At 40.9% G+C, this 13,560-nt stretch overlaps 1 protein-coding gene across 11 annotated transcripts in view; it reads left to right on the forward strand.

The window, feature by feature from the left end:
- FOXP2 (forkhead box P2) overlaps positions 1–13,560 on the forward strand; it is a 271,775-nt gene that overhangs the window by 174,207 nt on the left and 84,008 nt on the right. For all 11 annotated transcript variants that reach the window (XM_040411193.1, XM_040411250.1, XM_040411186.1 and 8 more), the window contains 2 exons: positions 295–508; positions 3,335–3,439. In XM_040411193.1, the coding sequence (XP_040267127.1) occupies positions 295–508; positions 3,335–3,439 (319 nt within the window). The remainder of the gene's footprint in view (positions 1–294; positions 509–3,334; positions 3,440–13,560) is intronic.

A 13,560-nucleotide genomic window follows, 5' to 3' on the forward strand; every position in this document is an offset into this window, starting at 1 on the left:
ACAATGTGTTGACAATATAAAAGCATTTCTTCGTGAATTCCCTTTGAAAAATCTGTTTGCCCGTTGTGTAGAGAATCAGACCCTCAAGTGATCACTGCAACAGCTAACACATTGAAGATTTTGTCCATGCTTAGACAATCCCAGTATATCTCACAGATCATAAAGTATTTGAATAACTCAACATTATTTGAGTGAAAAAAATCACAGATATTCTGCTTCTCACTATTGTTTGTAGAAGTCCAGTTTTAATATTCAGGGTCTTGTGTTATTAATAAGGTACTGTTTGTTTTACAGCAGGTTTAAGCCCTGCAGAGATACAGCAGTTATGGAAAGAGGTGACTGGAGTTCACAGTATAGAAGACAATGGCATTAAACATGGAGGGCTAGACCTCACTACTAACAATTCTTCTTCTACTACCTCCTCCACCTCTTCCAAAGCATCACCACCAATAACTCATCATTCTTTAGTGAATGGACAGTCTTCAGTGTTAAATGCAAGACGAGACAGGTGAGAAATGTTTTAAAGGGCATCTGTCAGCAGATTTGTACCTATGAATCTGGCTGACCTGTTACATGTGCGCTTGGCATCTGAAGGCATCTGTGTTTGTCCCATGTTCATATATACCCGCATTGCTGAGAAAAAAGAAGTTTTATTATGTACAAATGAGGCGCTATGAGCAACAGGGGCATTACCCTTCCACCTAGAGGCTCAGCTTTGCACCTTAGAAGTCAGGGCCAGGCATGATCATGTTTACACTGTCCAGTCAATCAAAGTACTATGGGCATGGTAGTTGTAGAGAGAGCTGAGCCTCAAGGTGTAATGACAATGCCCCCTTTGCTCTTAGAGGCTAATTTGCATATATTAAAACTTTAATTTTCTCAGCATTGTGGGCACATAAGAACATGGACCAACACAGATGCCTTCAGCTGCCAAGTGCACATGCAACAGGTCAGCCAGTTTCATGGGTACAAATCTTCTGATTGATGCCTTTTAAGTCAGTCTTTTTGAAAACTCTTGACTGCTATTTTTTGTTAACTTACTTTGCAAACTTGTGTAACAATGACCCTTTTCTGCACAATTGGCAATATGTTTGCTGTAATAGTCTTTCTATAATATGCAATAGATTTAGTTTTGCTACACATGGCATTGGGTCCAAATCTGTGAGAACATTATCAAATAAAATTGAGGTTTTATGATTGGCTAATAATATGTTATTGTCATGTCCCTTTGCTTACCCAAACTCAGTGCCATAGCCATGATGGTGGCAGTGTCTGGCACTGCAGCTCACAACAGCTCTCTCCCATTCCAATTTACCATTCAGTTCTAGTGTTTTGGAGGTAATTGGAAAAACAGTAATACTGCTACAGATATTTATTTTTATTTTTATTAAAAACCCTTTAAAAAAAAAAGTAAAATGTTTTTACATCCCCGAATCAGACCCATAACTTTTTTTATTTTTCGTTCTGCGGAGCTGTGTGAAGGCTTCATTGTTGCAGGAAGACTTGTAGTTTTTATTAGTATAATTTTGGGGACATACTTTTTTTGATCTCTTTTCAAATTTTTGTTGGTGAATAACCAAAAAAACAGCAATTCTGGCATTTGTGTTTTTTTCTTTTTGTTTTTTACAGCATTCACCGTACGGGATACATTGCATGATAGAATGTAGTGTAGATCGTTACAGAGGCGATGATACCAATTATGTGGAGGGGATTTTAATTTTGCTATTTTTTTTCATTGAAAAGGGAAAAAGGTATACTTTTTTTACTTAGTAAAAAAAAAGTAAAAAAAAAAAAAAAAGTTTAATTAAATAAAAAAAAATCTATTTACTTATCCCACAAGGGGACTTTTGATTGCTTCTGCAATACCCTTTGCTTCTTATGCAGTGCAAAGTATACTGTCAATGCTATTCTGACCTGCAGAATAGAGGGGAGAGGATCAGCTTGTTGGGGAACACTACAGGCAGCGGGGTCTTCATTAGGCCAAGACATTGCTACCCCGCAATTTCTTTTTGTGGGGTGCCAATGGGAGACAGAAGGAGCTCCCTCTAAACCACTTGGAAGCCATGGTCGCTATTGACTGCAGCATGTAAGGGGCTTAACGGTTGTAAGAGAAAGAGCCCCTGCTCATGTGAAAGCTGAGCCCCTGCTCTTCGCTGCATGGAAGACTTGTGTAACACTTTGAATAGGCCACCATAAAAAGACGTAAATAGTGACTGCCTTAAAAAGATACAATACATATTATTAAATATTATGAAAAAAATACAGAGAGGCAATTGTCTAAGGCTACTTTCACACTGGCGTTTCTGGGTCCGCTTGTGAGATCCGTTTTGATCTCACAAGCAGCCCAAAACGGATCAGTTAGGACCTAATGCATTCTGAATGGATAAGGATCCGCTCAGAATGCATCACTTTGGCTGCGTTTGGTCTCAGTTACATTTTTTAGACGGTCACTAAAACGCAGCTTGCAGCCTAACGGATCCGTCTAGACTTACAATGTAAGTCAATGGGGACGGATCCGTTTTCACTGACACAATATGGTGCAATTGAAAACGGATCCGTCCCCTATTGACTTTCAATGTAAGTCAAGACTGATCCGTTTTTTTATAATGAATAATGCAAACGGATCCGTTATTAATGATTGCAAGCATTTACATTATTTGTGCGGATCCGTCTGTGCAGATACAAGACGGATCCGCACAAAACGCGAGTGTGAATGTAGCCTTATTCATCTTCACCTGGGTTAAAAAGGCAGGGAATTCACAAGACTTGATGGAGCAAATATGTTTATGGGTCAGGTTCAACAACCACTGATAACGTGACATCCTTTATTATAAACTCTTGCCCTTTTTTGAGATGTAGTAAGAGCGCATTCACTCTAGGAAGTCTATTCTTGAGGCAGACTTGTTAGAAACTGGTGGTTCTATCTTTTTATTTTTAATAACTATTGAACCTGACAATATTATTCATTTAAATCACAGAAAGCAGACTTCTTGTGCAGGATATTAGAATATCATTGTTAGTTTACTGAGCTAGGATATATTGCAATGGTTATATTAAGTTGAGGTCATATGTCAGAATTACCATGCACTCTTGTATAGTAATTTCTCCTTTCTTTATTAGAAGTCATCTTTGGCTCTATTTCTTCCCTAATTGGAACATCATCCTGCCTTGGCAGTTGAACTATTCAACAGAACGATTAAATTTTTCTGACTGCTCTGAGCTGAATTGACCTGTTTTGACCTGTTTGTCAGTGATTGTAACCTGACAGGCACTAGCAGACTCCAACGATTATGGCTTTTGAGATTAATCGGAGGCTATTCTCTTTTTACTACAGCTCATCACATGAGGAGACTGGGGCTACGCATACCCTCTATGGTCATGGTGTCTGCAAATGGCCCGGCTGTGAAAGCATTTGTGAAGATTTTGGACAATTTTTAAAGTAGGTTATTTTTTAATATTTATGGAAACTTCTTGGTAAAACTGGTGGATTGGACAGTGTCCATCATATAAAATCATAACATCCAATAGAAGTTTCTGGGTCATATCGGCAGTCACCTTCTTAATGTGTGTAACTACTGAGCTTTTTTAGACTGTATAGCATGTTGTTCGTGTATGGAAGGAATTGCACCATTCATAACTGTTTGCATCAGTTGTCCAATCTGTCCCTACACCCCATTGATTTCAGTGGTAAAAGGTGCAACAAAATTTTTTACACTGAATTCAAATTTTACAACATACAATACAATTTACATACTAAACCAAATGGAGGCATATGTATGAATAAAATTTCAACAGTTATCTAATATAATTGCATAGGACATAATGTATGTACATATATGAAGGCCCAATGTCACTTGAAAACTAGATGTGGCCTTTCAGGACTGATTGATGTAATAAAAGTTATCCAAGAGTTAAGACCTGCCATATTACCTAGCTTTTCACCCTAGCCAAAAGTGGCTTCATGTATATGGCACCCAAGGGACCACTACATAAAGGCACACAAAGTTCCTGCAGTTTTTGTGCAGTACAATCTCTACACATGTGCCAGAGACCCACTGGTGAATATCTTATAAAACTCTAGTGGAAATCCACCCTCAATGAGTAGGATCCCTCTGTATGAAATAATAATTGTGCATGTAAGGCCATATAAACTATGGTACTTATTTTTGGGTCCTTTCTCTGGCAAAGCCAAAGATCAACACATTGTCCTCTCCTATTCAATACAGTCTAGAAGGCTGGAACTTTTAGCCCTTTCCTTATAAAGGATCGACTGACTTGTTTCTGTGCTAAACATTGCAGTATACTGGGAGATTAGCTTTTTTTTTCTGAAACCGTTTGCTATTGCTCTTTTATAATTTCTTTATATGCTCCCACTAACATGTATTTTCAAAAGTTAAAATGTATCAAGAAAAAAAAAAAACATAGAAATGAATTGGCCACAGGGTTTTCTTTTTTTCAAGATGAGTAACTTCACAGGCTGAAGATCTTGTGTTGTCATGGTGCGGTTAACAGGGTGAATGAACTGTTTCATGCTTCATCAACAATTAAGTTAATTAGCTTATTTGAAATGGCACTGCTGTGTTGCCAGGATGTTGGCAGAAACATCAAAAAGATGTGTTTACAAATGGTAGACTATCTGTAAGATATAGGGCTGCGACACCATAACTACAAAACATGGAGAACTGGAGAATAGTAACACTAGGGTAAATTAAGTGCTGCTCTTTTTATATATAAATATTGATTTATTTTTTTTCTCACATCTTTATTTTGTCCACAGGCCATGGAAAGAAATATGTTACTTAAAAAACATTTGTATCCATAAATACAAAGAGCTATGTCGATTTTTGGACAGTTTAAAATCTAAGGCTGAGTTCACACTTCAGTTATTTGGTCAGTTATTTCCATCAGTTGTTGTTAGCCAAAACCAGGTGCGGGTCAAAAACACAGAACAGGTTCAGATATTTCCCTTATATCTTATCTCTGAGTAGGCTTCACTACGGGTTTTGGCTAAAAATAACTGATGGAAATGAACGACTAAATAACTGAAGTGTGAACTTGGCCTAAGGGGGTTTGTAAATCCAGTAGCCTGCTCCAGAAATACTGCATGCAGCAGTATTTCTCCAGCAGAAATCTGCCATATATGTTGGAAACCCATGGGATCCCTGTCAAATCCCATTATAGTGAATGGGAATCTGTCGGTGCATGGCAGTATCCAATGCTGGATATGGTAACTCCAGTAGTCTATTCCTCTGCCAGAATAGACTACCAGCAGAGGATACAAAGTGTAGATGTGAGCCTACCCTAATTTACTAACCGACTTTTCATAAAACTATTTATACTATATATATATATCTAATAGTAAATCTATTACCATTTAAAGGGGTTGTCCCGGTTCAGAGCTGAAACTGGACATTCCCAGAATTTCACCCAAGCAGCCCCTCCCCCATGATGTTAGGGCAGGGCAAAGGCTTTTTTATTTACAATAACACACTGCTAGGCAGAGGCTTCAACCCAACAGTGTGTTCGGTGATATCACTGGCTCTGATGTCACCAGGCTTACTGCTGGGCAGAAGCCTCCGTCTGGCAGCCCTTTGGAGAGCCTGGTACGTCACTGGATCTCCTGAAAATGCCTTTGCCCTGCGCGATGCAGCGCAAAGAAGAGCATCGGAGCATGAAATGCTACTATCAGAGAGCCTACCTGGGTGAAAACGGAGATATGTCCGGGTTCAGCTCTGAACCAAGACAACCCCTTTAAGTGGTTCTCTAACAACAAATGTATTTACATAGGGTAGATGACAAAGCCAAAGTCACAAGTAATTAATAGTCAAATAACTCTATAGCAGACTTTCATTGCCTAGTCTGGATTACTCTATTAACCGTTGTCATAGATATTAATAAGGAGTATTATAGCTATTCTATAGGCAACAGATACCAGCTTTATGAGCTATCAGTATGAAGAGCTGTAGGTCTAGTTCTCTGATATTCAATATAGTTCAGTCTGAGCACTTATACAATTGGAAGTTCAATGAAAGGTTTTAGGAGCACAATAGTGACTGTCAGGTATAAATTGGTATGTGACATGCTGTATGTATCCAAAATAAAAATTTAACATCACATCCAGAAAGTTTAATTTTACATTATTGTGTTTTTTTATGTTCAACCAGAGTAGTTAACAGTCTAACAGGTCTGACATTTCAAAAAAGGATGTCATGTTGAATAGCTCAATCTGGACAGAAAGTTTTAAAAACTATGCTAAAATATCACAAGATTAACATTTCTTAACATGAAGGGCACCCAAATGTTTCCTCTTTTATTATTTGTGATATTACCAATGTGAAATGAAAGTATGATTTAACATATGTTTAAAATGCCCCTTTCAAAATTTACCCCCGCTGCAATTCACTTATTGCTCAAGGCACCCAAGCAATCAGCTTATTTTGCCAGGAAAATCCTCAGCAAGGCAATCATTGCTCTTGTATTTGTTACAGCCATTCAGTTTAATAACCATCCGGCTTGGGTCTGCCAGAACGAGAAGTAGCTATTGGTTCCAGCTTATTAAGGGGGGTCCTGAGTTGATGACTTTCCCTCTATGACGTCCATATATTCCAATACAGCATATGTATGGGGGTTCAATCATGAGAGAAACCCTTTAAGCAACACTGGAACTGAGAACCAAAGTAATACCTGATTTGTTTTGGTATAAATTTGCAAAAAGTCCCTACACACTAAGAAGTGATAGCATTCATAAATAATTATCTGATGAATTTATACTTCAATAACCCTGCTTTCCAAGTGTGTTCAAATTGTGCAATTCACAATTAAATAGCACTGGTAATTTGATCTCTTTTTATCATATTTACAGTAAAAATATATTGTAAATATTTTGCACAGAATACAAACCTTTTAATTTGGGACTTGTATAGGACACATATGATTGCAGCAACATCCACTAAATGGTCCCTTGAAGACCTTATTGGGAAAGTTTCAAACATGCTGTGTACATAAAGCAGGGCATTCTTGCAAAGGTAATCAATTGATACAATGAGGCAGATTTACTAATGCTGTCAAACAAATGTCTAAGGATATGACTCGCCGACCTTTATAAATTTGGAGCAAGTTTGTCTGCGCACCAGCATTCTGTCCATTGGCCAAAACTGCACCAGATTTATCACAGTGGCTGATCCTGGCTGATAAATCCGACACATTTTTACACTGTCAAGTCTAAAGTCTGTATTAAAAGATTTTGCAGGCGATATAAACTGTATTTTTTGTCCTATAAGACTCACCGGCCCATAAGACGCACCTAGGTTTTTGAAGAGGAAAATAAGAGAAAATATATTTTGAACCAAAAGGTGTGCTTTTCGTGGGCTTTGAACTAATGGTAGCCTGTGAATGACACTATTATGGGGGTCTGTGGAAGACACTGTTATGGGGGTCTGTGGCTGACACTGTTATGGGGGTCTGTGGCTGACACTGTTATGGGGGTCTGTGGCTGACACTGCTATGGGGGTCTGTGGCTGACACTGCTATGCGGGTCTGTGGCTGACACTGTTATGGGGGATGTGGATGGCACTTTTATGGGGGATCTGTGGATGGCATGACACTGCTATGGGGGGGATCTGTGGATGGAATGACACTGCTATGGGGGGGATCTGTGGATGACAGATAAATAGCATCTTATGCTATTTGACATCCACAGACCCCCCCCCCCCATAACAGTGTCAGCCACTGTGAATGACCCCCAATACAGGGGCTGGGGGCTGGCATCTACACTAGTTTTTAAATGGCAGCGGGGGCCCAGTGCAGTCATTCTATTCCATTGCACCGGGCCCCGCTCACTGTACTAATGGTATCTGTAACTGCAGCCAGGCAATGGTTAACTATACACATGTTCGATCCAGCACTGAGCAGCCTGTACTTACGATCATAGCAGGCTGGATGCTGGAGGCAGGAGGCTGGGCGGGCGGGCACTGACAGCGTAACTTCCTACGTCACGTGCCTGCGCCGCCTGCTTCATTCATAAAGTGGCCGTAGCAGGCACGTGACGTAGGAAGTTACGCTGCCAGTGCCCGCCCGTCCACCCAGCCTCCTGCCTCCAGCAGCCAGCCTGCTATGATCGTAAGTACAGGCTGCTCAGTGCTGGATCGAACATATGTACAGTTAACCATTGCCTGCCTGCAGTTACAGACTCCATTAGTACAGTGAGCGGGGCCCGTTGCAATAGAATACAGTGACTGCACCGGGCCCCGCTGCCATTATAAAACTAAAGGCCCGCCCCCAGCCCCTCCTCCCCCCTCGCTGATACACACGCCGGCCGCGCTGTGCAGCTTGCGGTCGACGGTGTATCAGTGTTAAAATGGCAGCCTTCGCCCCATAAGACGAACTGCCATTTTCCTCCCACTTTCGGGGGGGGGGAGTGCGTCTTATAGGGCGAAAAATACGGTATATATATTCATAATCGCAAATGTTCTAGAGTTTTTTTTCATCAGTAACCTCCCTTCTTGCTTGTGGGCCAATGAGAAGGCTGAAATGTCTTTGTCAGAGCTTAGCAACATCCCTAGCAAGCAACCAATAGGAAAGTTGCCTACCCCGGTACTATATAAAAACCTCCCAGGCAGCCATTTTCTGCATTTTTTTTTTGCAGTTCTGAGAGAGAGAGCAGTGTGCTCTGTGCTTTCATCTGGATCATATTACTTATCCAATTACATTAGATAGTTAGTTAGCTCATATATATAATAGTTAGTGGGAGGTAGTCAGTGCAAGTTAGATAGTGATATAGTGTAGCGGTTCCAGTGCAGGGTGTTAGGTAGTGTGATAGGAATTACTGTTTATCTGCTGTCCATACATACATGCTACAGACATAGTGCTGTGATGTCACAACAATACTTAGTGCACCAATCAGTAATATCTACTCAAGTTTCATGTATTGCGCAAAAAATATGCACATCATTTGTGCAATCGCAAAAATAATGACGAGATCACAAATTCTAGAATTCCCTAATTTATTGCAAATATTATGCGAAATATCGCAAAAACGAATATTGCTTATGCCGCTCATCACTAGCAATGATCTGGCTGACTATCGGCCAGCCTAATATCGCCTTAAGTTTATGCCACTTCAAAAGTTGGCTTAGTTTTATGCCAAAAATGAGCCAATATTTTTGCACATTTTTTGGCAACCGGAGTTGCAGATAAGTCATGCCCCTTTTTGCATGAAACCACAACCCCTTGTGATTAGCCACAACCCTTGGTGGATGAGGCATAAAAATGTTAGAAAGATGTCTAAAACACTTGATAAAGGAATTCCTCTTGACCAATCAGTTGGTTTAGGAGGTTATTTATTTGATATAGCTGCACCAACTGTGCTATGCTAAGCTGTAAATATATTGTGCTCTTTGTTTATGACATTTTGGTCTTATTTTGCACTATTAATTTTAATTTGGTGAAAAAAAACCTTGAACGTGAAACCACTCCATGTTTGATTCCAGAATAAACTGTTACAGACATTTTACAGCATTGCTACATTAATCATAGGATAGCCCATTTAACAGTAGGATTATCCTTAAAGTGCTCCCACTCAGAATAAGGCCCCCTTAAGTGGCCCCAACACAAACTAATGTCCTCTAAGTGCTCCCTTTCAAAGTATGTTGTCCCTTTAAATGCCCCTTTAAGTGGCTCCCCACACAAAGTGATGCCCATTCAGTGTCCCACACACTGTATGATGCCCCATTAATTACCCCCACACACTGCTTCCTCCTTAAGGCCTCTTTCACACGGGCGTTGCGGGAAAATGTGCGGGTGCGTTACGGGAACACCCGTGATTTTTCCGCGCGAGTGCAAAACATTGTAATGCGTTTTGCACTCGCGTGAGAAAAATTGCGCATGTTTGGTACGGGCTTGGGTTAGGTGTTCTGTAGATTGTATTACTTCGCCTTATAACATAGTTATAAGGGAAAATAATAGCATTCTGAATACAGAATGCATAGTAAAATAGCGCTGGAGGGGTTAAAAAAATAATAATAATTTAACTCACCTTAGTCCACTTGATCGCGATGCCCGGCATCTCCTTCTGTCTCCTTTACTGAACAGGACCTGTGGTGAGCATTCATTACAGGTCAAGGACCTGTGGTGACGTCACTCCGGTCATCACATGATCCATCACCATGGTAAAAGATCATGTGATGGATCATGTGATGACCGGAGTGACGTCACCACAGGTCCTTGACCTATAATGAATGCTGTCTCCTGTTCAGTAAAGGAGACAGAAGGAGATGCCGGGCATCGCGATCAAGTGGACTAAGGTGAGTTAAATTATTATTTTTAATTTTTTAAACCCCTCCAGCGCTATTGTACTATGCATTCTGTATTCAGAATTCTATTATTTTACCTTCTAACCATGTTATAGGGGAAAATAATAATGATCGGGTCTCCATCCCGATCGTCTCCTAGCAACCGTGCGGCGATTTTCACGCAACCCCATTCACTTCTATGGGGCCTGCGTTGCGTGAAAAACGCAGAATATAGAGCATGCTGCGATTTTCACGCAACGCACAAGTGATGCGTGAAAATCACCGCTCATGTGAACAGCCCCATAGAAATGAATGGGTCAGTATTCAATGCGTTCAACTCACGCATCGCATCCACGTGGAATACTCGCCCGTGTGAAAGGGGCCTAAGTGCCACACACACAGAGTCATGCCCCCTTAGTGGACCCTTTTATAGAGATAAGGCCCCTTGAGGTGCCCCCCATGCAGAATGATGCTCCCTTTATAGAGTTAAGCCCCTTTAGATTGCTCACACACAGTCATACTACCCTAATAGTTATGCTCCCTTTAGTGGTCCCTTCACAGTTATACCCCTTAGATGTCCCCCCCACACAGTGAAGCCCTCATAATAGTTATTCCCCATTAGTGGCTTCCCATTCACAGTTATGCTGTTAAGATCAGTGTGGGGGGAAAAAAACACATTAAACACAGGAGGGAAGGGGAACAGTAACTGGGCCTGGAAACATGGAAGGAACAGGTCACCCCCTAAACAACCCTAATCCGGGCCCGAACTACCTATTAATTTGAATAGACCTTGAAGGTAGGAATATTCATATGCTGGATACCTAGGCCCTTATATCCCTATAAGGCCCTGGAATGAGGTTAGGACCAGAGGCAACCCATTCCTCCCCAGATGGACGAATGGAAGTCTCTGTCTCAGGCCCAGATAAAAACAACAGGAAATATAACAAACACAAAACAATAAGAAAAGACAAGACTTATCTGAAAGTAGAAAACTGGCAACTCCAGAAGCACCACAGAGTACAACCGACCAGCTAGTTAGAAGGCAGGAACAAAATCTATAAACTGCCCCTCCAAGAGTGAGAAGCGGCTACTTATGGGAAAAGTAAATTACCAACAAGCAACACCTGAAGCAAGGGGTGTGGCATTCACCAAAACACAGACACAATAAGATCCACAGTGACTTGTCAATTTAACCCACGAGTTGCCAGTCTTTCCGAGCTCCTGGTACCTGCCACGGGAACGTCCGTGACATATGCCCTCTTAGATGGCCACCACACAGTTGTACCCCCTTTAGTTCCACCATCACACAGTTATGCGCCTTCGGATCACCCGCCATATCAAAGAATTTTAAGTGCCTCCAGTTTAAATGCTCACCTACCCCACGTTCCCCTGATGAACAAATCATCTGTTCCGCTCTGTGCTCTGCTGTCTGTGGCTCAGCACGGCAAGCAAGATTATGTCACTACATTACGCTTGCCAGCTCTGAACTACAGACAACAGGGGTGTGGTGAAGCATTCTGATGACACATATACAGTTGAAGGCATGATATGCAGTGGTCCGAACAGCTGGCAACCGCAGTTAGGATTCCGACCGTGGTCCCCCAGTTGAGTACCCGTCATAGGTAATTAATGGATTTAATCTGATTCTCATGTATCGAATTAGGAATGTTTTCCTTGTCATGCAATACAGGGGTTTTTGTTCTGTTAGAATTATGATAGGATGAACATGATAGACATTTGTGTAAACCTTATAATCCCATAAATAAGTAACTAGATGAGAAATAAACATTTAGATGATATTTAGACACTTGTCTCACAGCTGCACTGTTCTGTAAAATGCTGATGCTTTCTGAATTATGGATACCACACTCTGCAAGCATCATTAGGTTATACAACACAAAAGAAGAAGTATATTCTGGAGGGAAACCTATTGGCATAAAATGTTTACATGTCTAATACTAAGAGGGGAGCGCCGGGAGAATGAAACACTCTAAAACCCTTGTAGTGACATATAGCAGTCAATGGGAAATGCTTTTTCAATGTCACACGAGAGAGCTTCAGTTGTAAAACCACGACCTGTGTTATCTGACAAGGAATTCATTTTAATGTTTAGAGCTGCGTAACAAAATGTTTAAAGAGAACCTGTCGCCTTACTTTTCTATTGTATTCAAAGGCTTACAGTGGCTGAATATTCATGTTTCATTTGTTTTCTTTCAACACAATATACATTTAGTGCTACCATTTTAAAATCATTAACTTCTCAGTGACTGGCGATATGCCTATCTTACAGCTTCACTAATGGGATTTAAACCTTCTAATATGCCTTTTTACAGAGTTGCAGGTTTAGCCCATTATGTGTTTCCTGTGGTGGATGGAGCAGATATCTCTCCGTCTAATGGCAGCTAGGCACCTGCTCTAAGAGCTGGGATCAGAGAAACCTGTGATCCCAATCATTTACCCTGTTAGATGCTGCAGTCAATAGAGACTACAGAATCTGAGTGTTTTCAGAGGAAGGGGTCTTCCTCTGTTACCCATTGGCACCCCCACAAATTTGATGGTTACTGATGCCTACTGAGTCTCTGATTGTAGGTTCTCAGGATATAGTGATGGGAGAAAAAAACATTTTCTAAAAAAAAATGGGTTTTTATTGTGCAAAAGTAGTGAAAAAAGTATATTCATATAGATGGTCAGTCAAAGTTCTTCTCTACTAAACTTCCAGACAATACAGGAGGGACTGCTTGGCAGGTCACTAGAGAAAAAGAAAGTTGTAATATATCATTTATGGGCAACATGTGTTACACTTCCATAATAAATTGATATAACCAGTCTGAAAAGCTTTAGCTCTGAAAGTATTGTAATACCCTGTTCATACCCAGCTGAGGAAGTGTGTATGAGAGGGTAGAACAGGCCCTACGTGCATCAGTCCTGTTTGATTAGAATAATTGGAAAATATAGTTACATATATATCAGGTGACAGCTGGATTTGAATATTTTCATAAGTGATGGAGGCAACATGATTACTGGTCACCAATTTCTAAGTGACAAGCTCACACGGATATTTTGGGCAGCAGTTAAAGAGGACCTTTCACCAGAATAAAACATCTAAACTAACTATACAGACATTTAGAGCGGCGCCCAGGGATCCCCCTGCACTTACTGTTATCCCTGGGCGCCGCTCCGTTCTCCCGTTATAGCCTCCAGTATCTTCATAGTTAGGCTCCACCCAGGGGAACCTCCAGGCGTCTCATTCTCCCATGCTGTAGCGCTGGCC

Source organism: Bufo bufo, chromosome 1, assembly GCF_905171765.1.
Source record: "Bufo bufo chromosome 1, aBufBuf1.1, whole genome shotgun sequence".
Taxonomy (NCBI): Eukaryota; Metazoa; Chordata; class Amphibia; order Anura; family Bufonidae; genus Bufo; species Bufo bufo.